General features: G+C 44.1%; 1 protein-coding gene and 1 long non-coding RNA gene across 5 annotated transcripts in view; one reads left to right on the top strand and one right to left on the bottom strand.

Annotated features, from left to right (window-relative positions):
* The first annotated feature begins 2,468 nt into the window (after positions 1 to 2,468).
* Positions 2,469 to 27,328, top strand: part of ar (androgen receptor) — a 549,391-nt gene continuing 524,531 nt past the window's right edge. Inside the window, exon 1 of one of the 4 annotated variants that reach the window (XM_072505808.1) lies at positions 2,469 to 5,573. In XM_072505808.1, coding sequence (XP_072361909.1) covers positions 4,159 to 5,573 — 1,415 coding nt within the window. In that variant the 5' untranslated portion in view covers positions 2,469 to 4,158. The remainder of the gene's footprint in view (positions 5,574 to 27,328) is intronic. The other 3 variants (XM_072505809.1, XM_072505807.1, XM_072505806.1) reach the window with 3 other exon arrangements.
* The window catches only part of LOC140421242 (uncharacterized), a 113,299-nt gene continuing 92,101 nt past the window's right edge, over positions 6,131 to 27,328 (bottom strand). Inside the window, exon 3 of the long non-coding RNA XR_011946697.1 lies at positions 6,131 to 6,257. This is a non-coding gene — a long non-coding RNA (uncharacterized lncRNA). The remainder of the gene's footprint in view (positions 6,258 to 27,328) is intronic.

Genomic DNA, 27,328 nt, shown 5'->3' on the forward strand with positions numbered 1-27,328 from the left:
TACCACAGGACAAGGTCAGGAGGGTTGGTAATAAAATGAGAACAGACTTTCAAATTAATGGAAAATCAGCTAGAATTTCCACATAATGGAGGATTTGATTCAGTTTCTTATTGCCTTCCATTTTGGAGATAATAATTCACAGAAACAGCAATAGAAAGAATAAGTTTTCAAATTAAGTTTGAAAAGATGGTAACCAATAGTGTTGTGCAGCTCTTCAAAATGATTACAAAATATTAATCTTTATTGTCACAAGTAGGCTTACATTAACAGTGCAATGAAGTTACTGTGAAAAGCCCCAAGTCGCCACATTCCATTCTTGTTCGGGTACACTGAGGGAGAATTCAGAATGCCCAATTCACCATCAGCACGTCTTTTGGGACTTGTGGGAGGAAACCAGAGCACCCGGAGGAAACCCACTCAGACACGGCGAGAACGTGCAGACTCCGCACAGTCACCCAAACGGGAATCAAACCTGGGACCCAGGTGCTGTGAAGCAACAGTGCTAGCCCCTGTGCTGTGCCACCAAAGCTACCACTGTGAAGGTATTCCCGAGCACAGGTTAGCATTTGCAAGGACAGAAATCAAGAAAATGTTGGAAATTATTTTCAGGCTTTAATTCGATGGGAATGAGGTGGTGGGGGCCAAAAGTTAAGATGCACCAATCGCTGTCACACATCCCCTGATATCCAGTCCATCTGCTCTTTTCTGTTACACACAAAACAACCCCTTTAATGCCCCTTGCTCGGGATCACCTCTATGCAATTTCACCAGGTGGTGGGCACTACATTGGAATCACTAACCAGTATGCAGCCTGGAATGAACGAGCAGCTCATTGACAGTGTGAAAATGAAGCCTGAACGGAATAATAGGTTGGGCCTCACACAAATCCCATCTGCAGTTTGGTGGGCTTGTAAGACATGCTGGAATCAGTTTCCCGAATATCACCCTGTTATAATGTAGAAATATATTATTTTACAAAGGATAATAAATCAAACAGAGGCACGTATAAACCCATTAACCGACAGAATAATACCTTTACTCTTGTTAATAGTTTGGAACAACACCTACAAAGCAATAATTTACTGAAAACTTTTCAGCTGGATTTAGAAGGTAAACTTCCTGCCTGACAAACCAATTTTCTAAAGATGCAACATATTAAATTGGTAGTGGAACTCCAGCTAATCTGAATTTTCAGAAAACTTTTCTCGAGGTTCCAGAAGAAAGACTCCTAGCTCAACCAAAAGTGCTTGGTAAAACATACATCCGATGAATGTTCAAAATGATGTTGAATGATCAACTGGGTGACCAACCAGGGTTGTGCCTCATTGCCCGTTTCCACGCCCGTTCATTGTAAGCCTCTGAAGAATTCCTAAAATTGGATGCAGAATTTTATTCTTGATTGTACTTGGCAAATCAGCTCCATTTTCATGACTGACTTCACATATTCCATTCATTTAAATGTCATTACATAATAAGTAAAACAGCTATTACAATTTTAGGTATCTTTAATTGTTGTTTATCTTTCAAGGGCTCACAGCTGTCCCCATAAGTGATCTTGTTCTATAATGATACAGAAGTACTGTATCTTTTTTGTGGTAATCTGCCCTTGCACTATTACTTCACCTGAAAGTTAACCATTGCCCCGATTGCAGTTATCCACATACTGGGTTAAAGATGGTTACGTGTTTCAACACTATTTGGATTGGCGGAATGTCAAATCACAGATCTTTTTTAAGGCTGTAGCAACCAAAGTATCTACTTATAATTACAGAATGGAAAAGGGTAAATACAATCGAGGAAATCTTTGAAAAATCAGTTTCTAGGTGAGCGTATTATTCTCCTTCTGTGATCTTGGCGTTGAGTGGGACATGGAAATAAATGTAATGCTGACTTTTACATCGCAGGATTGCTCTTTCGGACCTAACCTCGAAGTTTAATAGGAACCAGAAGATTTGCAGGAAAAGGGGCTGGTTTCCAACCTTTAAAAAACGCCTTTGCTTCGAGGTGGCCAACCGAGTCTTTGAGATGGGGACATGATAAGTGACTGCCCGAACGCGCAGAAAGTGCCGTGTATGCGTAGAAACAACACGAATCCTGGACGGATAGTCTGTGCAGTTGACCAACACAAAAGGCGCCGCTAAACGATTGAAATAAATGCACGTAAATTAGTTTCTAGTTTACAGGAATCGGCTGCGAGGTTCCAGGAATCGGCTGCGAGGAAGATTTAACTGCACCTGGTTGCAATGTCAACAGAATTCCATAAAAGTGTGCAATTCTGCTCGCAATTTTCCCTTTCATATCCAGTTTTACACATCAGCGACTTTTATTAAATAAGATTTTCCAGAAGGTGGGCAGAATTCGTTTTTTTTTTTGGTGGTGGTGGGGGGGGGGGGGGTGCTAAGAATCTGGGATTTAGATGCAAGTGGCCTGGATCACATTGAAGTCAAGCCATCACCGACTGCCAGGCAACAAGTCACTGGGCGTCTTTGAATGAAAGGCTCCACGATATGCAATATTTTCCACATTGTTCACGAAAAAGTTGCAAACCTGTAAGAAATGAGCACCTCCCGGGGTGTGGAATATTGCCGTAACATTTTAATATATTTTCTGCGCTTATTTATAAATGTGTTTGCTTCTCTCTCTCTCTCACTCACACTTTTGATTGACGCAGCTATTTTGGCCAAATCCCAAGGTCTCAAAACGTAGCGTCAACACTTTCAATTGCCAGATACACTCAGCAGCAGGGAGAAGAGGCGGACTGCATGCTGCTCTGGCATCGCAGTGTGCAAACCTGAATTTGACAAAATGGTTGCAATGTGATCACTAAAATCGGATACCAGCAAAATAATTTTTTTAAAAGTGAGTGCCGAGGGATATCATCGAAGGGCGTTTGGGGATAATTTACAAATCGAAGAAGGCAGCGACCGCTGTCGAAGCCGTGCTGGGATTACCCAAGAGTACAAAGTGGGACAGAAAAGTTTGCAATTTTTATTTTGCACTGCCAATTCCGTGGGAGTTTTGCTGGATGGATGTACTTCACCTGCGCTTTTAACGGCAAACTGGACTTTGCATTGCATTGGGAGTAAGTACTTGTGCAATTAACGATAAAGTGAACCACTTTTTCTTTCTTTTAAAAAAAACTCCATATTACTGAAGCTGGGCGAAAGCTTCCGATCACCATTCCGATCACTATCTTCACTTATGCTCCCACATGTTTGGAGCCCAGTTCTCAGTTGGTGACTCTCCAGTTCCCGGGAATAGTTTGCTTCTGTTCGCTTTCAGTTGCAACTGGGACAAGAACAAGAAGAAGGAATCGACATAGTGGTTTTTTTTGGGGGGGGGTTGGGGGTGGTGGTGAGTGTGTGTGTGGAGGGGGTGCTGTTGGAAACTGCGGGACGTGGTTTGCTGGACATGTGGCCGCTTCCAAATTAATATTGAACTGAAACAATCGGCAGAAAAATTGGAGCTGCGGGACCTGCCTCCGGGAGAGAGCATTTCTGAAGGTCCATCGGGTCGAGGGCAGCAGCTTTGGCTCCAGTCAGTTAAAAGCAAGAAGACGATTGTCACGCCGCATCTGCCGGAATTGCAATTGGGAAATCACAGTGCAATTGAAATTGAAAAGCTACCTATCACTGAGTTAGTTCAGTGCCTCTTCCAAAAAAATATTAAAAGCGTGCTTCTGACTGCAGGAAAAGGGGGAAGAGAAGAAAACAGACGCCAGTACAACCGATCGCAGCGCAAATGCCACGGATGTGGGGCGGAGTTAATATATGGGCTGGTACAGCGTTAATGATTTTAGACGTGAAATGAAAGGATTTAACCTGTGATTTACTCTATCGCCGTGCGTGGAAAAAAAAGTAATGCTGGCAACTCCAAGTGGCTGCAATAAAACTGTGCACGTAGTCTCAAATCTCCCAGTGAGCAATGAAAAACTCATTCATTTAATTGCAAGTGAGGAAGGAAAATGTATCAAATAACGGGATTTTGAATATTACAACTTCCACTCCCCCCCCCCCCCCTTCCCCAGCTTTCTCTTTTTTTGGTTTTGAACAAAAGTCCATCGTGGAAGTCAGCAAGTCGCGTTGATTCCTTCCCCCCGCCGGAGCAAGAAGAGACAATTTTGCAAAGTGCCCTCCTGCTGGAAGAAGGGGGCGATCGATGGAGACGGAGCGCCTCCATGGGAATTACAGCGCGCGGCCCGCCTTGGAAGCGGCGGGCATGCAGCGCCAGGGGGCGGCCTTCCAGAGCGTCTTCCACGCGGCGTGCGCGCGCGAGCACAGCCTGCTGCGCGCCGCCCAGCTGCCGGGCGCGAGCGCGCCCTGCGTGCCCGGCCTGGCGGCCTCGCGGGAGCGCGAGGGCTTCGGCGCCTTCTACGACGCCGCGTGCCGCCAGAGCGCCGCCATCTTGAGCCAGCGCGTGGAGGAGGGCGAGGAGCAGGAGGAGGCGCCGACGGTTGGCGGCGGTTACGGCCACTCGCCCTACGTGGTCCGGACCCTCTTCAACAGCCCGGGCGACCAGTGCCCCGACCGAGAGAAGGGAAGGGATTGCCGCTGCGACCGCCATGACTTAGACGATCGCGAGCTGGCCGGCGAGTACCCCGCCGAGAGCGAGTTCAGCGGCAGTTGCTCCTACTCCCTGACCAGCGACACTGCCCGGGAGCTCTGCAAAGCCGTCTCGGTTTCCATGGGCCTCAACATCGACAGCAATGAGCTGGGAGAACTGCATTCGCCCTATGGCCCCAACGGCAGCCAGAGCAAGAGAGATTGCATGTTCTCCTTCCCTTCCACTAACAACAGCACGCCCATTGGCATCGGCAGTACCGTGGCAGTGCCCTCCGATGACCCGTGCCCTGGCCCCCAAAATATGAGGCTAGCCAACAGGCTGGAAGCTGGCGATGAGCTCGATAGAGGGGGACTTGGGGAGTCAGAAAACAGCGTATATTCTGCAGAGTATGAGATAACCCATTCAAGAAGGGAGGCAATTTGCAGAGGGTTAGTTGAAGATGCTAATGAATGTGTGGCCCGGACTCCAGAAGCCAAATCCATTGGTGGAAAGAGCCAGGTGACTGATTATACTGAAAAGGATCATAAGCAATGCCACTTCGACAGAATGTTTCCAAGTAACTATGATCGAGACCGTCCTTCCTCTGAAGAAAGCATCTTGTTCAACCTGTCAGATAGAGCTGGTTTGAGAGAAGCCAATAACTGTGACCTTAATAATGGCAACCCGTGCCATGCCCAGTTTGGTGTAGCTACAAGCATTAAAATAAAAATAGAAGAACCCAACACCATGGACAGCCACAAAGTATTTTCTCCTCAGTGCAGACACATGGACTGCACAAGCACACCACTTTATGGATCCACACCATCTTGGTGTTATGTTGAGAAGGGGAGTTTTGTGAATGACTATGGTGGTTCTCCTGAATATCCAAGTAATGATTTAGCAGTTCGGGATAACATTATTACATCTGAATCATGGTACTCAAGTGGACTGCTAGATAGAGTGCCACATCCAGCTTCAGGCCATATTAAAAGTGAAATGGATAGCTGGATCGATGGATACTACAACATAAGGTAAGTACGATCCAATTGAATAATCCTGGTAGAAATGATGCTTAATTAGGTGCACAAATTTGATGATTGAAAAAATGCTCAAGTGCATATGTGAATTATGAAGTTTGTGATTGCAGCTGACCATGTTCCAGCATTCGTAAAAATGTTTACAGATAACAACAATATAAACAGTAGTACCTATCATTGCAGAATATGTTTGATTTGTCAGCTGCTCAGCAACATTTAGCAATACGGTGAAGAATAATTTATGAAATTCATTTAGTTATATTGTATTTAGTATGGGAATTAGCATGAATATGTAACTCTGGCAATATAAACATAAGGAATTGAAATATATTCCAATTCATAGTGATCATATTGCATCACTAAATCTATCAAGGTGTAAGTAGCATACTACATTTTGATAGTGTCTGAAAATACCAGTAGACTGCAGAATGTAAATGAATTCAAAACTTTGTGTTTTTGTGTGTATGGGATATTTTTCATATTGCACTATATGTAATCAAAAGGTATGTTATAAACAAAACTTGTATCTAAATAACACAGGCACAAACTGGTCCAGGCAGTTATGAATTTTATTGAAGTACAGTCGTAGATTCATGACAGCAAATAAGGTCCAGTTGAAATGGGGTGATGGTGGGAGGAACTGATTTTCAAAAGTAAAATACGGCAAATGCTGGAAATCTGAAATGAAAAACAGAAGGGGCTAGAAATACTTAGCAGGTCTGGCTGTATCTGTAAAGATAAAAACAGTTAACATTTCAGCTTTGTGATCTGTGATGTTTGCTGGATAATTTTTTCAGTTATGGTAGTTGATTGAGTGTAGCGCACACAACGCGGATGAAGATTCTTTTTGTTGCAGTTGGTTGACTCGCAGTCTTATTTTATTTCTAAACAGTTTAACCCTACAAGATAGAACTGGCTCACAGTACAAAAACTAGTCGGTCTCTGCAGATCTGTAATTTGAAATTAACCATCTTTTTTCTTCTGACAGCTTTATGATCAGTCTGTTTATCTATCATTGTTGCATATGTCCTGTGCCTAGCAAGTTGAAAAGTGTTTGTCAGTTGGGTGTGAAGCATGTTGATTGCTTAGTGACTGTCTCAAAGTTTGCAAACACTTGAGCACTGTAAAACAACAAACTGAGCACTTTGTGGTCTGCCAAAAAATTCCTGTCCACAAAATATGAACCAATTTGATTTTTTAAAAGTTCATGAATAGCGATTATTGGAATTTTCAAGCTACAATATGTTTATGATATTAACTTGGATTCAGGATTTTAAGGTTCCCGTGTGTGATTTAACGAAAAGAGAGTCCCATTTTGAGCGCGTTTAGCAGTGTCTTTCTTGGTGCCTGCAGTGTCGAGAATGATCCGCCATTAAATGAGACTCTGCTTCTTTTTCAGGCCTTGGTGAGGAACGCCCCGCTGAGGCCGCACTTAGCTTCATTTCCTGCATTGACGACCTCAGCTTGCTAGTACAGGACGAGATTGCGGCACTAATTTTGAATTCCGCCCCAATCTCTCTACTCTCCACCGGGATCTTCAGAACCCCTCAATGCCCCAACTTATCGATTGGGGTGCTTGAGCCCCCATCACCCCACTTCATAACGGCAGTGCACCACCAGGCCCGCTCCCTGGCACGGACAACCTGGCACCTGGGGATCTTGATACTGCCAGCCTGGCAGTGCCACCTGGACACCCTGGCAGTGTCAGGGTGGCACTACCAGGGTGCCAGGCTTGCAGTGCCAAAGTGCCCGGATATCACCCTGCCCTGAGCCCAACCACCAGGGATCTCCAATTGCCTGGGAGAACACCCCCCCCCCCCCCCCCAAGTACCATTATGCCTGGTCTGCGTTTATGGAACCTAGTGCCAGACGGTGCAACGGCGAGGTCTCCCATATGCGGCTTTCAATTCCATGCCTTGGGATACTCTGGCGCAGACCTATTCAAACAAAGCTAATTGCTCACTTGAATATGCAAGTCTGGGTCCCGCCCAGTGAGGGTGGGTTCCAGATCATGACATTTGGATTGGATTGGATTTGTTTATTGTCACGTGTACCGAGGTACAGTGAAAAGTATTTTTCTGCGAGCAGCTCAACAGATCATTAAGTACATGGGAAGAAAAGGGAATAAAAGAAAATACATAATAGGGCAACACAAGGTATACAATGTGTTGCTACATAAGCACCGGCATCGGGTGAAGCATACAGGGGTGTAGTGTTCATGAGGTCAGTCCATAAGAGGGTCATTTAGGAGTCTGGTAACAGCGGGGAATAAGCTGTTTTTGAGTCTGTTTGTGCGTGTTCTCAGTCTTCTGTATCTCCTGCCCGATGGAAGAAGTTGGAAAAGTGAGTAAGCCGGGTGGGAGGGGTCTTTGATTATGCTGCCCGCTTTCCCCAGGCAGCGGGAGGTGTAGATGGAGTCAATGGATGGGAGGCAGGTTCGTGTGATGGATTGGGCAGTGTTCACGACTCTCCGAAGTTTCTTGCGGTCTTGGGCCGAGCAGCTGCCATACCAGGCTGTGATGCAGCCAGATAGGATGCTTTCTATGGTGCATCTGTAAAAGTTGGTAAGGGTTAATGTGGACATGCCAAATTTCCTTAGTTTCCTGAGGAAGTATAGGCACTGTTGTGCTTTCTTGGTGGTAGCGTCGACGTGGGTGGACCAGGACAGATTTTTGGAGATGTGCACCCCATGGAATTTGAAACTGCTAACCATCTCCACCTTGGCTCCATTGATGCTGACAGGGGTATGTACAGTACTTTGCTTCCTGAAGTCAATGACCAGCTCTTTAGTTTTGCTGGCATTGAGGGAGAGAGATTGTTCTCGCTGCACCACTCCACTAGGTTCTCAGTCTCCCTCCTGTATTCTGACTCGTCGTTATTCGAGATCCGGCCCACTATGGTCGTATCGTCAACAAACTTGTAGCTGGAGTTGGAACCAAATTCTGCCACGCAGTCGTGTGTGTACAGGGAGTAGAGTAGGGGGCTAAATACGCAGCCTTGCGGGGCCCCGGTATTGAGGACTATTGTGGAGGAGGTGTTGTTCATTCTTGCTGATTGTGGTCTGTTGGTCAGAAAATCGAGGATCTAGTTGCAGAGTGGGGAGCCAAGTCCTAGGTTTTGGAGCTTTGATATGAGCTTCGCTGGGATTATGGTGTTGAAGGCGCCTCCGAGAATGGCGGGGTCTGGCGCGACTCAGTGGGCCCTGGGGCCGCCCGAATTCTCCGGCCCACGATGGGCCGAAGTCCCGCCCGCCTGTAGCCGGTCCTGCCGGCGTAAATTGGAGTTGGTCCCTTACCGGCGGGACCTGGCGGCGCGGGCGGCCTCCGGGGTTATTGGGGGGACGCGGGGGGATCTGGCCCCGGGATGTGCCCCCACGGTGGCCTGGCCCCGTGGTCGGGGCCCACCGATCCGTGGGCGGGCCTGCGCCGTGGGGGCACTCTATTCCTTCCGCACCGGTGGCCGTGGTCATCCGCCATTCCCGGTGCGGAAGTGACTCCATGTGCAGACGCTGACGCACCCGCGCATGTGCGGACCCGCGCCGGCACGCAGAGTCCCTTCGGCCCCGGCTGGCGCGGCGCCAAAGGCCTTCCACGCCGGCCGGCGGGGCACAAACTGCTCCGTCGCCGGCCTAGCCCCTGAAGGGTCGGCCCGACGCCGGAGTGGTTCCTGCCACTCCACTGCGCCGTTTCTGCCTGCCCCGCCGATTCCCGGAGAATCCCGACCCATTTGATCACCATTACTGCGACTTGCTTTCGATTCCAGACTTCTTAATTAATCACATTTAAATTCCATCAGCTGCCATGCCAAAATTTGAACCGTTTCCTCAGAGAATTAGCCTGGACATCTGGATTACCAGTCTAATGACTTAACCATTATGCCGCATTCTCTCCCTCTACTGAAGAAGTCCAAACAGGAGAGGAGTCAAACTGGTAAACGTTTTGTGCAGAGAAGCCACAAAAATAAGACCAAATGATCAAAGTCAGTTTATAAGGAATGCTATAAGATATTGACATCTTTTGGGCCATTCTACAACAAGAAGTGAGGTGGGTTGATCAACGGCAATAGTGATAATGTGATGTATAGTTTTTGCATTTATGAAGAGGAACTAAAATTTTGAGTATCTCATTGAAGGTGAAATTACCATCTATCTAGAAAGAAAAAATAGAAGAGGCCTTTATAAATCTTTGAGCATAATAATCTCAAGAAAATGTTTAGAGGAGCTAACAGATATAGTAGATGGTGAAAATGAAATGTATGTTGAGTACATGAACTTTAAGACAGCCTTCAAAGGTATCATGGAAAATTACTGGAGAAGATTAAGATGTATGGAATTATGGGGAGGTTAGAAAACTGGATTAAAATTGATTAGAAAGGAAATTGCAGAATAAGAGTTGGAGGCAGTTTGTTAGGTTGACTGGAAATGATTTTCTACAGGGTTCAGCTCTGATGACACTTTTATTCCCTGCCTATATCAATGATTTGTATATCAACCTCAAGGAAATGGTGAAAATTTTCAGTTAGTACAAAAAGGGAGATACAGTTAATTCTTTAGAAGATCAAAGGATACCAATATGATGAAATGGACCAAAACGTTGCAGATTAAATTAATGCTAGTAGAAAAAAAAAGTTGTTAAACACTGAATGGAAATAGACTTGATGCTGTGGAGTAGCAGACAGATTGAGGAGTATAGTTTCATAGGACATTGCCAGCAGTACCTCGCTTTGATAAGGCAACAGAAAAAAGGCAATTGAATTTTAGGTTTTGTTAAAACAGTACAGGATACAAAAGCCAAAGAGTAATTATAGGCCTAAGTAAAACTTTATAAGATCTCAGTCCAAATACTGCATGCAATTTTGCGTTCCACACTACAGGAAGGATATTGATACTTTATAGTTGCAATGATTCAAGTAGAAGTTAAAGATGTCTTGGCAGCATTGAAAGACGAGCAAGATATTTTGTGTCCTGGCTAATGTTTCTCTCGCAGCCAATATCACTGAAACAGATTAACTGATTATTCATCGCTGTTTATAGGAATGGACTGTGTGCAAATTGTTTGCAGTAATTGCCTACAAGATAACACAAACTAATCAATGGCATGGAAATTGATTTGGGATGTTTCTGGAAGCTAGAAACTGCTATATAAATGCAGATTTGTTTTTTCTTTACATTTTTGGCTTTAACTAAAATTCATTGTTAGTTATTCTGAAGTAGACATACAAGGATTATTGTAAAGTGACAACTCCTTAATCTTGCTTTGGAGAACAGTTGAAGTTTACATAATTACCTGGAATGATGTTTTTACTAATTGAGATCGAAGGCACTGTTGAAATTAAAAAAGTAAAATCACTGAAATTTAAAAAAAATCCCAATTGACAGGAACAATGAAAATATGCAAAAAAAAATTTAATATTGGTGAAAACTTTTGAATGATGAAATCCATTTTACCGACAGATTTCCATAAAAATGTCCATTCCTTTTAACATTTTTTAATATATTTGAACTTTAAAAAATTGTTTTTAATGAGTTGAAGTCTTACATAGTTTAAAATTCTGCATTTCTTCTTTGGTTTGGGGATATGGATGAAGCTGGCCAGGCTATATTTATTATAGTTGTTCTGCGAAGGTGTAGTGAGCTTTTTCATTCAATCACAGCAGCCTTTGTGGTGATTATGGTCTGCCACATACGTTGGATAGAGGTTTCCAGGAAGTTAAGCTGCAAGCACTGAAGGTGTAGCAATATATTTCCAATATGCCATCAATCAAGACGGAGAACGCAGAGTGAATTAACTACGTCTTTAATTGACTTGCAACAGAACTGGCAGTGTGCCCCAGAATGAGGCAGTGTGCCCCAGAATGAGGCAGTGTGAAAGGTCGGCAGCCTATATACCCAGGCCCTAGGGGGAGGAGCCACGGGCAGAGCCAAAACCGTAATATAGTGGCAATACTGTACAACACTTAATACTGTGTCAGCACAATACAACACAGTGGTTTCACCACAGTGAGGAACTTGGAGTTAATGGTGTTTCACAATATTTCTGTTCTTGCCCTTCTTGATGGTAGAAATCGCAGCGGAGAGAAGTACCATTGAATTATATTGGCTGAGTTGTTGCACTGCGCCCAGTAGGTTGCAAGTTATCAAGGTTGCAATCACAGGGCACTGATGGTGGATGGGATGGATATTGAGTTTGCGTGTGGCAGGGACACTGAATAAGCTGTTCTGCATTAGATGTTATTGAGTGTTGCTTCAACACACAGCTGGATGAGTGTGTATTCCATCACACTTGTGACTTGAGCTTTGTATATGGTCCTATTGCTTTTGAGGAGTCAGGAAGTGGGGCATTTTTTTGATAGTATCCAGCTTCTTTCCTGTTGTTGAAGCCATGGTGTTGATATGCTGAGTTGTGTTGTGTCACCCCAGATGTTTATAGTGAGAGACTTGGCAAAGCCTGTGCCATTGAAGGTCAGTGGTCAAGATCACTGGACTTCTTGCTTGAGATCACTATTACCCGCCATAAGTTAGCTCATGCTTAACATCAAAGAAGTTCATCTTCACATTATCAAAGTTACAAATAGAGTTGAACACTGTTGAATCATCAGCCTCACTCCTGAACTTATGACAGGGTGATGATTAACTTTCACCACGCAGCCACCTTCTTTTGTGTTTGATATGACTTTTGCCACGAGAAGACATTTTGGTCCTCATTGACCTTAGCTTGCTTGGCTCCTTGGTGCTATTCTTGTTCAAATGCTGCCTTGACATTGAGGGTGGCTATTTCATGTTTCTGTTCAATCCAATGGGGCAAATTGATAATGTTACAAAACTAAACTCAATTTGGCTTTGTGATCAGAATAGGACTTTGTCTCATCCCATTTAACAGAAACATAACATAGCAAAAAGGTTAATGGGCCACATTTTACTGACAAAGTAATTATGCTCATGATAAATGCCAATATTTGTGCATAAATGGTCCAGCAACACCTGGTGGGGAACAGATGCATATTAGATGCAAATATCCAAAGGTTGCTGTTCGAATTTTGCCTCTTTGCTCTCAGCTTCACAAAAGCATTATTTCTCTGTCTACCTCACTGTTGAAATGCATTGGATGGCTTGCAGTTGCTGTGCTTGTATGGTAGATATGAATTAAGCTTTTCGTGGATATGTAGGATTTGTAATTATAAGTATCAGCACCCTTTTAACAATGTAATTAGTGAAAATGATTGTCAATTAACCTCTGGCATCGAAATTGAACTATTATAAGTGCCTTATTCCTCTAATTTTTGAACTTTTTGTGGAGATTTATCAAATTTTTATTTTATTTTTCCTTTTATGTCTTGTATCCAATTCTTCTTTCCCTATCTTTATTTCTTTTTCTGTCCCTGATGTGACATGAACACCGAACACAGAATACACAGTGCAGAAGGAGGCCATTCGGCCCATCGAGTCCGCCCCGACCCATTTAAGCCTTTACTGCCGCCCTACTTTAACCCAATAATCCCTCCTAACCTTTTTGGTCACGAAGGGTAATTCATCATGGCCAATCCACCTAACCTGCACGTCTTTGGACAGTGGGAGGAAACCGGAGCACCCGAAGGAAACCCACGCAGACACGGGGAGAACGTGCAGACTTCGCACAGACAGTGACCCAGCGGGGAATTGAACCTGGGACCCTGGCGCTGTGAAGCCACAGTGCTATCCACTTGTGCTACTGTGCCCACAAAATTTACTCTGAATTTACTCTTTCTCAGTCCATTAGCTGAGTAATTCCTGATCCTTAAATCTTACTGGCTACTGAGTTACACTGCCGGTTGGCAGTTCACTCAAGTCAACATGTTTCCCATGCTGTGTCAGGAGCTAAATGGCCCAGATTGGCTGGTCTAAAACATAGAGACATTGAAATAAAAGAACCTGTGAGCAGGCCATTTGGACCTTTAAGCCTACTGAGCCATTCAATAAGATCATTGTGATCTCAACTCCACGTTTCTGTCTGTCTCCCTTGATTATCAAAAAACTATCTAACTCAGCCTTGAATAAATTCAATTACCTTGCTTCACCGCTTTATGAGGAACAGAATTCCACAAACTAATGACCCTCTGAGCGAAAATGTTTCTCCTCATCGCCATCTAAAAAGAGAGACCTCTTATTCTTAACTGTGCTCCCTAGTTTTAGTACCCCTCACAAGAGGGACATCCACCCTATCAAGCTCCCACAAGAGGGATTATCCACTCTATTGAGCCCTGACAAGAGTGAATATTCACCCCTCAAGATCGTGGTGGTGTCAATAAGATTACCCCATCATCCCATGAATGAGTCGAGTGAACCTTCTCTGAACTGCATCTAATGTAGTTATATCTTTTTATTACATAAGGCCACCAAAACTGTACACAGTGCTCCAGATATGGTGTCACCAAGGCCATATGCAGTTGCAGTAAAGCTTCCCTACTTTGTATATTCCATTCAGATTACTACCTGAATGGTTGTAAATTGGGAGAGGGGAGTGTGCAGCGGGACCTGGGTGTCTTTGTGCACCATTCGCTGAAGGTAAGCATGCAGGTGCAGCAGGCGGTAAAGAAGGCTAATGGCCTTCATTGCAAGAGGTTTCGAGTATAGAAGCAATTGGACAGTGCCTTGGTGAGGCCACACTTGGAGTATTGTGCGCAGTTTTGCTCTCCTTCTCTGAGGAAGGATGTTCTTGCTCTCGAGGGAGTGCAGCGAAGGTTTACCAGACTGATTCCAGGGATGGCGGGACTGTCATGTGAGGAGAGATTGACTAGGTTGAGATTGTTCTCGCTGGAGTACAGAAGAATGAGGGGGGATCTCATAGAGAATTCTAACAGGACTAGACAGGGTAGATGCAGGGAAGATGTTACCAATGATAGGTGTGTCCAGAACCAGGGGTCACAGCCTGAAGATTCAGGGTAAACCATTTTGTACAGAGATAAGGCAACACTTCTTCACACAAAGAGTGGTGAGCCTGTGGAATTCATTACCACAGGAAGTAGTTGATGCTAAAACTTTGAATATATTCAAGAGGAGGCTGGATATAGCACTTGGGGAGAATGGGATCAAAGGCTATGGGGAGAAAGCAGGATTAAACTATTGAGTTGGATAATCAGCCATGATCGTGATGAATGGTGGAGCAGGCTCGAAGGGCCAAAAGACCTCCTCCTGCTCCTATCTTCTATGTATCTATGTATTCCCCTTGGAATAAATGCCAATTAACCATTTTGCCTTCCGAATCACTTAATGCAGTTGAATATGAACTTTTTGTGATTCATGTACCAGGACACCCAGATCCCTCCGTGCTGCCGTGTTCTATAATCGCTCTCCATTTAAATAGTGTGCCACTTTTCTGTTCTTCCTGCCAAAGTGGACAAGTTCACATTTTCTCACATTGTCCATCTGCTAAATTTCTACCCACTCACTTAACCTATTTGTATCTCTTTGCAGACTCTCTACCTCCTCTTGACAACTTACTTTCCGACCAAACTTGGTGTTTTTATCAGCAAATTTACAATAAATTTGGTCCTTTCTCTAAGTCATTGAGAGAAATTGTAAATAGTTGAGACACCTGTGGTACTCCTCTAGCTACAGCTTGCCAATCTGAAAAAGACACGTATCCTACTCTCTGTTTCTTTTGAGCCTTTATTAGTTGGTGCATGCAGCATAAGAGTAGGGTGCTTATACTAAAACTAGTTAACCCACAGCTTGAGTACTGCGTATAGCTCTGGTTACCACATTACAGAAAATATGTGACTGCATTTGAGAGGATGCAAAGAAGATTTACAAATATGTTACCAGGACTGGAAAATTTTAGCTATGATGAAAGGTAGGATCGTCTGAGATTTTAAAAGACTCTCCTCTCAGCACAGAGCCTCCCTAGCTTTGAATCTGGTAATGGAGAAAGAGCTGTAGTCCTGATTTTATGATGTGTGCATTGTGCTACTGCCCTCCACTGTGTCTTAAATTTTCTATGATTTCAATGAAAATAATCATGAATTCCCATCTTGAATTACCTTTCCTATAAAGAAATCTAATTGGTTCAGTTTCTCTTCCTATTTAAATCTCTACAATCTTGATTATAAATTGCTATTTTTAGTTGCACTACTACAATGAACATGTTCAATTTTAGCCAAGTATGTTCTCTGGGCTCTGATAGATCTCTTCCTAATGATGCTGCCATCAAATTATATATTTGTGAACACAACCTTTTTTGGTGGCCCCTCAGTTCCTTACTTCCAATGTACCTTTCTTACAAATTTGTTTGAACTCCTGTTTAGCAATTCCCTTCAGGTTGCACTGGATTTTTAGTCCATTCATCTAAACACCATCTCTGTGCTCTTCAATGACACTTTAAGCATCTTGTTTCCTTGCAGCTCTGAAGTGTAACCAACAGTGAATTCCATTTGCTTTTAATGGGTCCACTGTGGATTTAGATTTCTTCTGTTGACAGAATCATAGAATCTCTAAAGTCCAGAAGGAGATCATTCGGTCCACCAAATCTGCACTGACACTCTGAAAGAGCAGTCCACCCAAGCCCATAGCCCACCCTATCCCAATAATCCCTTAACCTAACCTACATGTCTTTGGACACTTAAGGGGCAATTTAGAATGGCCAATCCACCTAATTTTGACTCATCTTTGACTTTATTAATTTTACTGGAATTCCCATATCTTCCCTATTTCCAAAACTGTTTGAGAAATTGAGCTTCCTTTGCAATAAATGGATTGTTTCTCCCCAGACTCACTCTCCAGAGGATCAACATTACCTTTAGTTAATTTTCTCCTATTTAAATTCTTGTAGAAACGCTTACTATCTGGTTTTACATTACTTACTAGCTTTCTCTCATGCTCTACTTTCTCCCTCTTTAGTTTTATAGTTATTATTTATTAGTTCTTAAAATCTGACCAATCTTCTGTCCTACCATGAATCCTTGCAGATTTTTAGTGTTTCTTTCAACTTGATACAATCCTGAACTTCCTAATTTAGTCATGGATGATACATCCTCCTCAAAGAGACTTTCTTTCTCATTGGGTTAAATCCTTGTTGAGGGTTATTAAATAATCTCATTGGAAGTCTTCCATTGCATCTCTACTGTTCTACTTTTTAATCTAGTTTCCCAATTCCCAGATGGATCCCCGGGGAGAACATGCAGACTCCGCACAGTGACCCAGCAGGGAATCGAACTTGGGACCCTGCGCTGTGAAGCCACAGTGCTATCCACTTGTGCTACCGTGCTGCCCATACGTTCGGTCTCCAACCATCTGGGAACTGGGAGACTAGGTTAAAAAGTAGAACAGTAGAGATGCAATGGAAGACTTCCAAGGAGATTATTTAATAATCAACATCTCACCTACCTGCCACCCTACCCAGATGCCAGCTTTCCCACCCACAATCTCATCCACCCCATTACCTCACCCACCGCATCCATTTAACCACTCTACCCATTTACCTCCCCCACCTACCTGCCCTGTCACCCGACACATTCACTCCATCATCCACTCACCTACTCACATATTCACTAATATTAGCACTGGGCAGTTAGTGCTGTACAAAAGGTGAGTGCAGTGAGCATCACTAAGGGGAAGGTTCTGGAGAAACTGAAAGGTCTGAAGGTGGATAAAACACCTGGACTGGATGGACTTCACCTCAGGGTTCTAAAAGCGATAGCTGAGGAGATTGTGGAGGCATTGGTGGTGATCTTTCAGGAATCACTGGAGGCAGGAAGGGTCCCAGAGAACTGGAAAGTGGCTAATGTAATACCGCTGTTTAAGAAGGGAGGGAGGCAGAAGACGGGAAATTATAGGCTGGTTAGCCTGACTTCAGTCATTGGTAAGATTTAGAGTCCCTTATTAAAAATGAAATCGCGGATATTTGGAAGTCCATGATAAAATAGGACTGAGTCAGCACGGCTTCGTCAAGGGGAGGTCATGTCTGACAAATCTGGTGGAGTTCTTTGAGGAAGTAGAACATAGAACAGTACAGCACAGAACAGGCACTTCGGCCCTCGATGCTGTGCCGAGCCTTGTCCAAAACCAAGATTAAGTTATCCCACTCCCTGTAATTCTGGTGTGCTCCATGTGCCTATCCAATAACCGCTTGAAAGTTCCTAAAGTGTCCGACTCCACTATCACAGCAGGCAGTCCATTCCACACCCTAACCACTCTCTGAGTAAAGAACCTACTGCGGACATCCCTCCTATATCTCCCACCCCGAACCTTATAGTTATGCCCCCTTGTGACAGCTACATCCACCCGAGGAAATAGTCTCTGAACGTCCACTCTATCTATCCCCCTCATCATCTTATAAACCTCTATTAAGTCACCTCTCATCCTCCTTCGCTCCAATGAGAAAAGCCCTAGCTCCCTCAGCCTTTCCTCATAAGACCTACCCTCCAATCCACGCAGCATCCTGGTAAATCTCCTTTGCACCCTTTCCAATGCTTTCACATCCTTCCTATAATGGAGTGACCAGAACTGCACACAATACTCCAAATGTGGTCTCACCAGGGTCCTGTACAGTTGCAGCATAACCCCACGGCTCTTCAACTCAAGCCGACTGTTAATAAACGCTAACACACTATAGGCCTTCTTCACAGCTCTATCCACTTGAGTGGCAACCTTCAGAGATCTGTGGACATGAACCCAAGATCTCTCTGTTCCTCCACATTCCTCAGAATCCTGCCGTTGACCCTGTAATCTGCACTCTAATTTGTCCTACAAAAATGAATCACCTTGCACTTATCAGGGTTAAACTCCATCTGCCATTTTTCGGCCCAGCTCTGCATCCTATCAATGTCTCTTTGCAGCCTCCAACAGCCCTCCACCTCATCCACTACTCCACCAATTTTGGTCTCATCAGCAAATTTACTGACCCACCCTTCAGCCCCCTCCTCCAAGTCATTTAACAAGGAAGTTACACAAAGGCGAACCAGTGGATGCGATTTATTTAGATTTCCAGAAGGCCTTTGACAAGATACCACATAGGAGACTGTTAAATTAATTAAGAGCCCATGGTGTTAAGGGTAAGATCCTGGCTTGGATAGAGGATTGGCTGACTGGCAGAATGCAGAGAGTGAGGATAAAGGGGTCTTTTTCAGGATGGCAACTGGTAACTAGTGGTGTGCCTCAGGGGTCGGTGCTGGGACCACTTTTCACAATATACATTAATGATCTGGAAGAAGGAACTGAAGGCACTGTTGCTATGTTTACAGATGATACAAAGATCTATAGAGGGACAGATAGTATTGAGGAAGCAGGTGGGTTGCAGAAGGACTTGGACAGGCTAGGAGAGTGGGCAAAGAAGTGGCAGATGGAATATAATGTGGAAAACTGAGATTATGCACTTTGTAAAGAGAAATAGAGGCATAGCCTATTTTCTAAATGGGGAGATGCTTCGGAAATCAGAAGCATACAGGGACTTGGGAGTTCTTGTTCACGATTCTCTTAATATTAATGTGCATGTTCACTCGGCAGTTAGGAAGGCAAATGCAATGTTAGCATTCATGTTGAGAGGGTTAGAATACAATAGCAGGAATGTACTTCTGAGGCTATATAAGGCTCTGGTCAGACCCCATTTGGAGTATTGTGAGCAGTTTTGGGCCCCGTATCTAAGGAAGGATGTGTTGGCCTTGGAAAGGGTCCAGAGGAGGGTCACAAGAATGATCCCTGGAATGAAGAGCTTGTTGTATGAGCAACGGTTGAGGACTCTGGATCTGTACTCGTTGGAGTTTAGAAGGGTGAGGGGGGATATTATTGAAACTTATAGGATACTGCGAGGTCTGGATAGAGTGGACGTGGAGAGGATGTTTTCACTTGTAGGAAAAACTAGGAGAGAACACAATCTCAGAGTAAAGGGACAATCCTTTAAAACAGAGATGAGGAGGAATTTCTTCAGCCAGCGGGTGGTGAATCTGTGGAACGCTTTGCCACAGAAGGCTATGGAGGCCAAATCACCGAGTGCCTTTAAGACAGAGATAGATAGGTTCTTGATTAATAAGGGGATCAGGGGTTATGGGGAGAAGGCAGGAGAATGGGGAGGAGAAAAACATCAGCCATGATTGAATAGCGGAGCACACTCGATGCCCGAGTGGCCTAATTCTGCTCCTATGTCTTACGGTCTTAAAAAAGGTGTCCGGGCCTTGTCTTTCCCCCATGATACTCTATCATTGCAGTGGAGCTTTTTGATTGATGCTGTGCTTTGCATTTCTGGAGAAACCAGACTCGGAAGCCCCTTGCATGAAATGGGAGTAATGTCAAAGTGTGGTAAAGTTCAAGCAGATTGGCAATCCAATGATGATTGCAGCACCGTGGAAGATCAGGACCATGTTTTCGGCTGAATAATGTAGTGCATAATCTAATATAGTGTTTGTCAAACTTTTTTTTCCCGGGACCCACTTTTACCAACCGGCAGACATTCGGGATCCACAATGGCCAAAGTTCACGACCCATGCCGGTCGACCTTAGCGACCCACACTGGCCGACCTTTGTGGCACACCATTATTGCTTACCTTTAATGCGACTGGTGAGCCAGCTTGGTCCTCACAATCTCACTTGCTCCGTAATTCAATTTTACAATTCTGCCAAGGACTTCAGCTGACGATTTAAGTTCTTGCTGCATCCTTTGAAAAAAAATCAAGAGGCTTGTCCTCGAACTCGCCATGCTTAGTCTTCAAATGCCTTTGAAGATTTGAGGATTTTAAACTTTCATTTGCCAGTACATTCCTGCACATAACACACATTGACTTTGAATCCTGATTTGTATTGGCACAAATAAAGCCATACTTCAAGAAATCATCTTATCCTGCTATGTTCCCAATTTCAGTTTCATCTTAATCATTTGTTCACTAGATGCCCTGGGGTTCTGTACACAGCTCACACCAGTACTGCTTTGTCCTGCCGTGGACTTTTCTGAGAACCTTTCTCCCGCAGATTTAGTTACAAGATCCTGGCCTAATTGTGTCTCTGGCCCTCTCTTCCTTATTACAAAATAATCCATCTTCAGTTCTTCACACAGTCCTGTTGCTTGCTTGCTGGCAGCTACAAAATGGAGGAATCTCTTCTCCATGATTTTGTGCCCAAAGCACAGACTTACAGGATGTGTGGCGCTGCCTCTGGCGGAAAGACTCCATCGTTCATATTTAAAGGGTGGTCGTGACCGGCATTCTTATCTTTTACTTTGAAATTTTATTTACAATACCTGATTTTTTTCAAGACTATGACTTTTTACTATTGAAAATTAAAACAATTTCAGTCAAACATGTGCACCCTCACATTTACACATAAACTTTGTTTTAAATATATTCCCATTTCTTCAGAAATTTAAACAAGTTTAGAAAAAAGTGCAATCTTGTTTTTACTTTACAAACTGAGGTATCCTCAATAATGACGCTTAGAAATTAAACTGTAAAGAAGGCTTCATTAGACTAATAACTATGCTAGAGCTAGAGACGAGAGCTGACTGTTGCACAGACCATGAGGCAGCCCTTTATGTATGGCTCCCAGATGGGCGGAGCCAGAGGCGGAGTCCCCAGGGTTCCAAGCCCGGTCTTAAAGTGGACATCACCTTACATGATGATAAGGCAGTAACCGTTCATCACACAATCTATGACTTTAGACAAGATGAAATAACTTGTCAAACCTATACAATGTCAAATATTTCTTACTGGTTCCACTGCACTGCACTATCTAAATATCCAAGTCATCTCCTACTCCATTCTCACCAAAAGAACTTGCGCCCTGCTTTCCAGAGAGTGGCGACACAAAGTGATGGTTGGTTAGGTTTTTTCCAGTGTTGACATGTCTCAGCTGTATTGACTGGCCTCTTTTGTTCGGTATTCCTCACCGACAAACTTGGCCTGGCTTCCCTCTCACTGTCCAGTAGCTGCATCCACCCTAGTCACAGACTGCTGACCACTTCCTGACTAGTACTTCAGATCGTGGGAGTGCAAGCTGTCGTTGTGCCGGCCGTTGAACAGCTTGACCACGGAGTCATAGGTCGTATACACAGCCTAGCCTCGTGCCGCCCTGCCCCCTCAAACGTCGCAACCAATTGGGGACTGCCTGCAGCTGGCATTCTTAAAAGCCGGTTGCGGCCATTGGGGTCGTCTTCCCTCAATCGGGAACGCCACAACCGATCGCTCCACGACTCTCCTGACACCTGCCGCGACCCATCTATGGGTCGCGACCCTGAGTTCGCCTGTTGTAATAAATGGCAGGCATCGTTAAATGATCTGGTAGAGCGGAATCTGACCCATTGCCATTGACCTATGTCTTCCATATGGTGTTAATTTAACCCAGCAATCCATTTGAATGTGGCCATAAAAATCACAAGGAATAATTTTATTAGTGTTTTAAAAGTGTTTTGATGCTCATGTCAGATGTTGAACTGGCAATCCGTTTCCTCTTACATGATATAAGTTTGCACTTCATAATTGGAGACATCCATTTTTGCTATGTTGTAAAATGTCCTGATACGTAGGGAAGGAAGGTAAAGATGTGATTTTAAATGATGCAGGATTGGTGTAGGCAGGGGCCAGATCAAATTATTCCAGGTTTTTCATCATGCAGACTATAGTGAAATATTGTGAAATATTTTTGGTACCTGCCCCTCCCAACCTGATTCTTCTGAAGTCTGCAGCCTTGAATTGAACAGATTGTTTCCAGCAACCAAAGGTGTTCCAGCCTTTCCCACCGGGATCTTCTGGTGCCGCTGTAGGCGACCACCTGCGCCAGGTTCCTCGGCGGCGGGGCGGGGCATGTGAACCTTCAAAATGCCATATACCATGGCAGGACCAGAACATCCCACTGGCAACCTCCACCACCGTAAACATGCTGTGGGGGGGTTGGATTATTTTTTCAGGGTGAATCTAGGGTCACATTCCAGGGTAGCCACTTGTCCTTCTGTTATTTGTGAATACTGGAGTTTTCTGTGCAACAGCCGTAAACAGAAAAGGGACTACAGGATATTGTGATGGGCCCTTTCTAGCACCTGAACAGTGACACATGGAGTTCAGTTATGTTCTTATTGTCCAAAGAGGGTTTTCTTCACCTAATATACAGTACATTAGCATGAGATGAAATTATTTATGTCAATGCATACTTCAATATAGTATAAATACTCATTTTAACCACTACCTCAGACATATATAAAGGGGAAGGAGGAAGCAACTTGAATCAAATTGCCTTTAGTGTGGTGTGTATTCGAGTCTGTTGTAAATGCTGTTTATATGCCTTCCATAATCAGTGCAATTATTTGGAATTTACTATTGATAAATTAACTCCAATCATTAGCTAAGTTCTTGTTTTTGCTACACTGCTTTGGAAAATTAATTGTTGGCTTACACCTATGCTGGAATTTACAGATCAGAGTGAATTGCACCTAAATTAAATATAACAACCAGTTAGCTAATGCCAGTAAGTGAAGCTGAAATTATTACTGAGGAGGGAGGGTTGAAACTCCTTTGTTCACTCATTTTAGTAAAAAGGTTGTTTGCAAAACATGGTTGTCTTCCTTTTATATTTGTTGACCTTTTTTTTGCTAAAATTAGCAAAAGGGTATTTCTCTCAACCATGAATGATTCGCAAAAAATGGGGATCCTGTTCAAAACTTTCTGCCAGGACAGGGAAGAGTGTTGAAAAGTGCCTGCCTTAATCCCTCGCATGTCCCCTCCTATTCCCTGCTATCTAGCCCTCGTGACAGAGGATATACCTGCCTGCATCTGTGAAACTTAAACTTAAAAGACATGTACATCCTTTTTATGTACTTCTTTTGATTTGTGGACACCCTGTTGGGAAAAGTCTGGACATCTGGGCTGAACAGTGGTGAAGAAATTTATTTTGGCATGAGGATATGTGGAATGGTCACGACTTTTATAAGCCAAAGAGAAACATCAGAATTCAAACAATATTGACTTACCAGAAGCAGCCTATTGTGGGTGAGTAACCAGGACCAAAATATTGACTGCAATCGGCATAAGTTTCCCACTCCTCCAAGATACAGCTCAATCAATGAAAGGTGGAGGTTTGCTAATGTGGTTCGGGAGGGTTTAAACTAGTATGGATGGGGGGTGGGAACTGGAGCAGCAGGCCAGCAAGTGAAGAGAATTGGGAAGAGCTTGAGACTAAGACAAATATGGCCTAGAGGGAGAGCAGGCAGGGGGAACTCAGCGGTTCTGGAGGTTTGGAGTGCACTTGCCTCAACCCAAGAAGTACAACAGGTAAGATGGATGACGAGCCTGGGGAATTATGATATTGTTACTATTACGGAGACATTGGGCTGGATTCTTCCGCCCCACCCACCGCAAGAAGGCCGTTAACCTCGAGCAGGGTTCTTTGGTCGCCGGGAGGATGCGGCCGAAGAATCCTGCCCAGGACTGGCAGCTTAACGTTCCAGGGATATCAATGTTTTAGACGAGACAAAGGGGGTAGAAGAAAGGTGGAGAAGTTGCATTACTGTTAGGGAACATATCACAACTGTGATGAGGGAGGACATCGTGGAGAGATCCTGCAATGAGGCATTATGGGTATTGCTCACACATAGGAAGGGTGTAATGTTGGGGTTGTACTATAGGCCTCCCAACAGCCAGCAGATACAGAGGAACAGATATGTAGTCAGATTCAAGAAATATGTGAAAATAGCAGGGTTGTTGTGGTGGGTGATTTTAATTTCCCCCATATTGACTGGGACTCTCTTAGTGCCAGGGGTTCGGATGGAAAACAATTTGTTAGGTGTGTCCAGGAGGGTTTTTGGAAACAGTATGTTGGCAATCCAACCAGGGAGGGGCCTGGTATTGGGGAATGAGCCCGGCCAGGTGACCAAAGTTTCAGTCGGGAAACATTTTTGGAATAGTGATTATGATTCCATAATACCCATGGATAAGAGTGGTCCTTGAGTGAGGGTACTAAATTGGGGGAAAGCCAAATACAACAGAATTAGTCGCGCTGGAGAATGTGGATTGGGAGCAGCTGTTCGAGGGTAAATCCACATTTGATATGTGGGAGTCTTTTAAAGACCAGTTGATTAGAGAGCAGGACAGGCATGTCCCTGTGAAAATGAAGGTCAGAAATGGCAGGATTAGGGGACCAAGGATGACTGGGGAAATTGTGAGACTAGTCAAAAAGAAAAAAGGAAGCATACATAAGGTCTAGGCAACTAAAAACAAACAAAGCTTTTGAAGAATACAGGCAAAGTAGGAACAAACTCAAACGGGGAGTAAGGAGGGCTAAAAGGGGCCATGAAATGTCATTGGCAAGCAGGGTCAAGGAATGTTCCAAGGCCTTTTATACATATATAAGGAGCAAGAGGGTAGCGAGGGAAAGAGTAGGCCCATTCAAGGATAAAGGAGGGAAGTTATGCGTGGAGTCAGAGAAAGTGGGTAAGATCTTTAATGAGTACTTTGCATCGGTCTTCACCAAGGAGAGGGACATGACGGATGTTGAGGTTAGGGATGGGTGTGTGATTACTCTAGGACATGTCAGCGCAATGCATTAAGGTAGACAAGTCCCCTGGGTCAGATTGGATATATCCCAGGTTGCCATGGGAGGCAAGAGAGGAAATAGCTGGGGCCTTAACAGATTATCTTTGCATCATCTTTGACCACAGGTGATCCATGGTGTCCCTTTGTTTAAGAAGGGAAGCAGGGATAATCCAGGTTATTATATGCCGGGATAATCCAAGTAGTTGTAGGCCGGTGAGCTGATGTACGTGGTGGGAAGCTGTTGGAGAAGGTAATGAGGGACAGGATTTATTCGCATTTGGAAGCGAATGGACTTGTTAGTGATAGGCAACATGGTTTTGTGCAGGGAAGGTCATGTCTTACCAACTTGATAGAGTTATTTGAGGAGTTGACAAAATTAATTGATGAGGGAAAGGCTGTGGATGTTGTCTACATGGATTTAGTAAAGCGCTTGACAAGGTCACTCATGGCAGACTGGTACAAAAGGTAAAATCGCATGGGATTCAGGGTGTGCTAGCTAGATGAATAAAAAACTGGCTTGGCAACAGGATACAGAGAGCAACAGTGGAAGGGAGTTTTTCAGAATGGAGATTTGTAACTAGTGGTGTTTCACAGGGATAAGTGCTCAGACCACTGTTGTTTATAATATATATAAATGATCTGGAGGAAAATGTAGATCGCTTTATTAGCAAGTTTGCAGATGACACTAAGGTGGAATTGTAGATAGTGAAGGGGACTGTCAGTGAATACAGCAGAATATAGATAGATTGGAGAGTTGGGCAGAGAAATGGCGATGGAGTTCAATGCGGACAAATGCAAGGTGATGCATTTTGGAAGATCAAATTCAGGTGTGGATTATGCAGTAAATGGCAGAACCCTCAGGAACATTGATATATAGAAGGATCTGGACGTTCAGGTCCACATTTCCTTGAAAGTGACGATGCAGGTGGTTAAGGTGGCCAAGAAGACATACGGCATGCTTGCCTTCATTGGTTGGCGCTTTGAGTACAAGAGTTGACAGGTCATGTTACAGTTGTATAAAACTTTAGTTAGGCCACACTTGGAGTATTGCGTGCAGTTCTGGTTGCCACACGAACAGAAGGACGTGGATGCTTTGGAGTGCAAAGAAGGTTTACCAGGATGTTGCCTGGTCTGGAGGGTGTTAGGCATGAGGAAATGTATGATAAACTCAGGTTGTTTTCGTTGGAAAGACGGAGGCTGAGGGGAGACCTGACTGAGGTCTGCAAAATTACGAGAGGTATAGACAGGGTGAATAGTCAGAAGCTTTTTCCCAGGGTGGAAGACTCAAATTACAAGAGGGCACAGGTTCAAGGTGAGAGAGGGAAAGTTTAGGGGAGATGTGCGATGAACGCGTTGTCAGTGGAGATGGTGGAGGCAGGCTCGATAGCAGTGTTTAAGATGTATCTTGATAGACACATGAATGGGCGGAGAAAGGGGGGGATACAGATCGTTTGGGCAATAAGTATTAGGTCTAAATAAGGAATCTGGATCGGCGCAGGCTTGGTGGGCTGAAGGGGCCTGTTCCTATGCTGTAATGTTCTTTGTTCTTTGAGGTAGGGATCGGGAAAGGTCCAGGCTAGTAACTATGGATGTGAGAAATAGTGTAATGTAACAGATGAATTAGGTTGAATATCCCTTAGCCAAACCCTTGGGACTGATTGTGTTTTGGATTTCGTATTAATTTTAATTTTCAGATACTGCATGTAAGCTTTGGCTACTTAGTCTAAAATAAATAAAATCAAAAAACAAGATGCACCACCAGTTAGACTCCCCTAATTGCTTGCAGGAGAGGGTTAAGAATATAAGAAAGGAGCAGGTGCAGGTAATTCAGCCCCTCTAGCCCGCTCCGCCATTCAATACAATCCTGGCTGATCACCTCTTGGCTTCAACTCTACTTTCATGCCCATTCTCCAAAACCTGTCAACCGATTTCTAATTAAAAATCTGTCCATCTCCTTAAATTTACTCAACTGCATTCTGGGGTAGTGAATGCCACAGATTCACAACCCTTTGAGAGAAGTAATTTCCTCTCATTTCTGTTTTAAATCTGCTACCTCTTATAAAACTATGGGCTCTAATTCTAGATTGCATATGCTCTCCGTCTACTTTGTCAGTACCTTTTAAAACATTTTTTAGAGTACCCAATTATTTTTTTTCGAATTAAGGGGCAATTTAGCATGGCCAATCCACCTAACCTGCACATCTTTGGGTTCTGGGGGTGAAACCCATGCAAACACAGGGAGAATATGCAAACTCCACACGGACAGTGACCCA

The sequence above is a fragment of the Scyliorhinus torazame genome, chromosome 5 (assembly GCF_047496885.1).
Source record: "Scyliorhinus torazame isolate Kashiwa2021f chromosome 5, sScyTor2.1, whole genome shotgun sequence".
Lineage (NCBI taxonomy): Eukaryota > Metazoa > Chordata > Chondrichthyes > Carcharhiniformes > Scyliorhinidae > Scyliorhinus > Scyliorhinus torazame.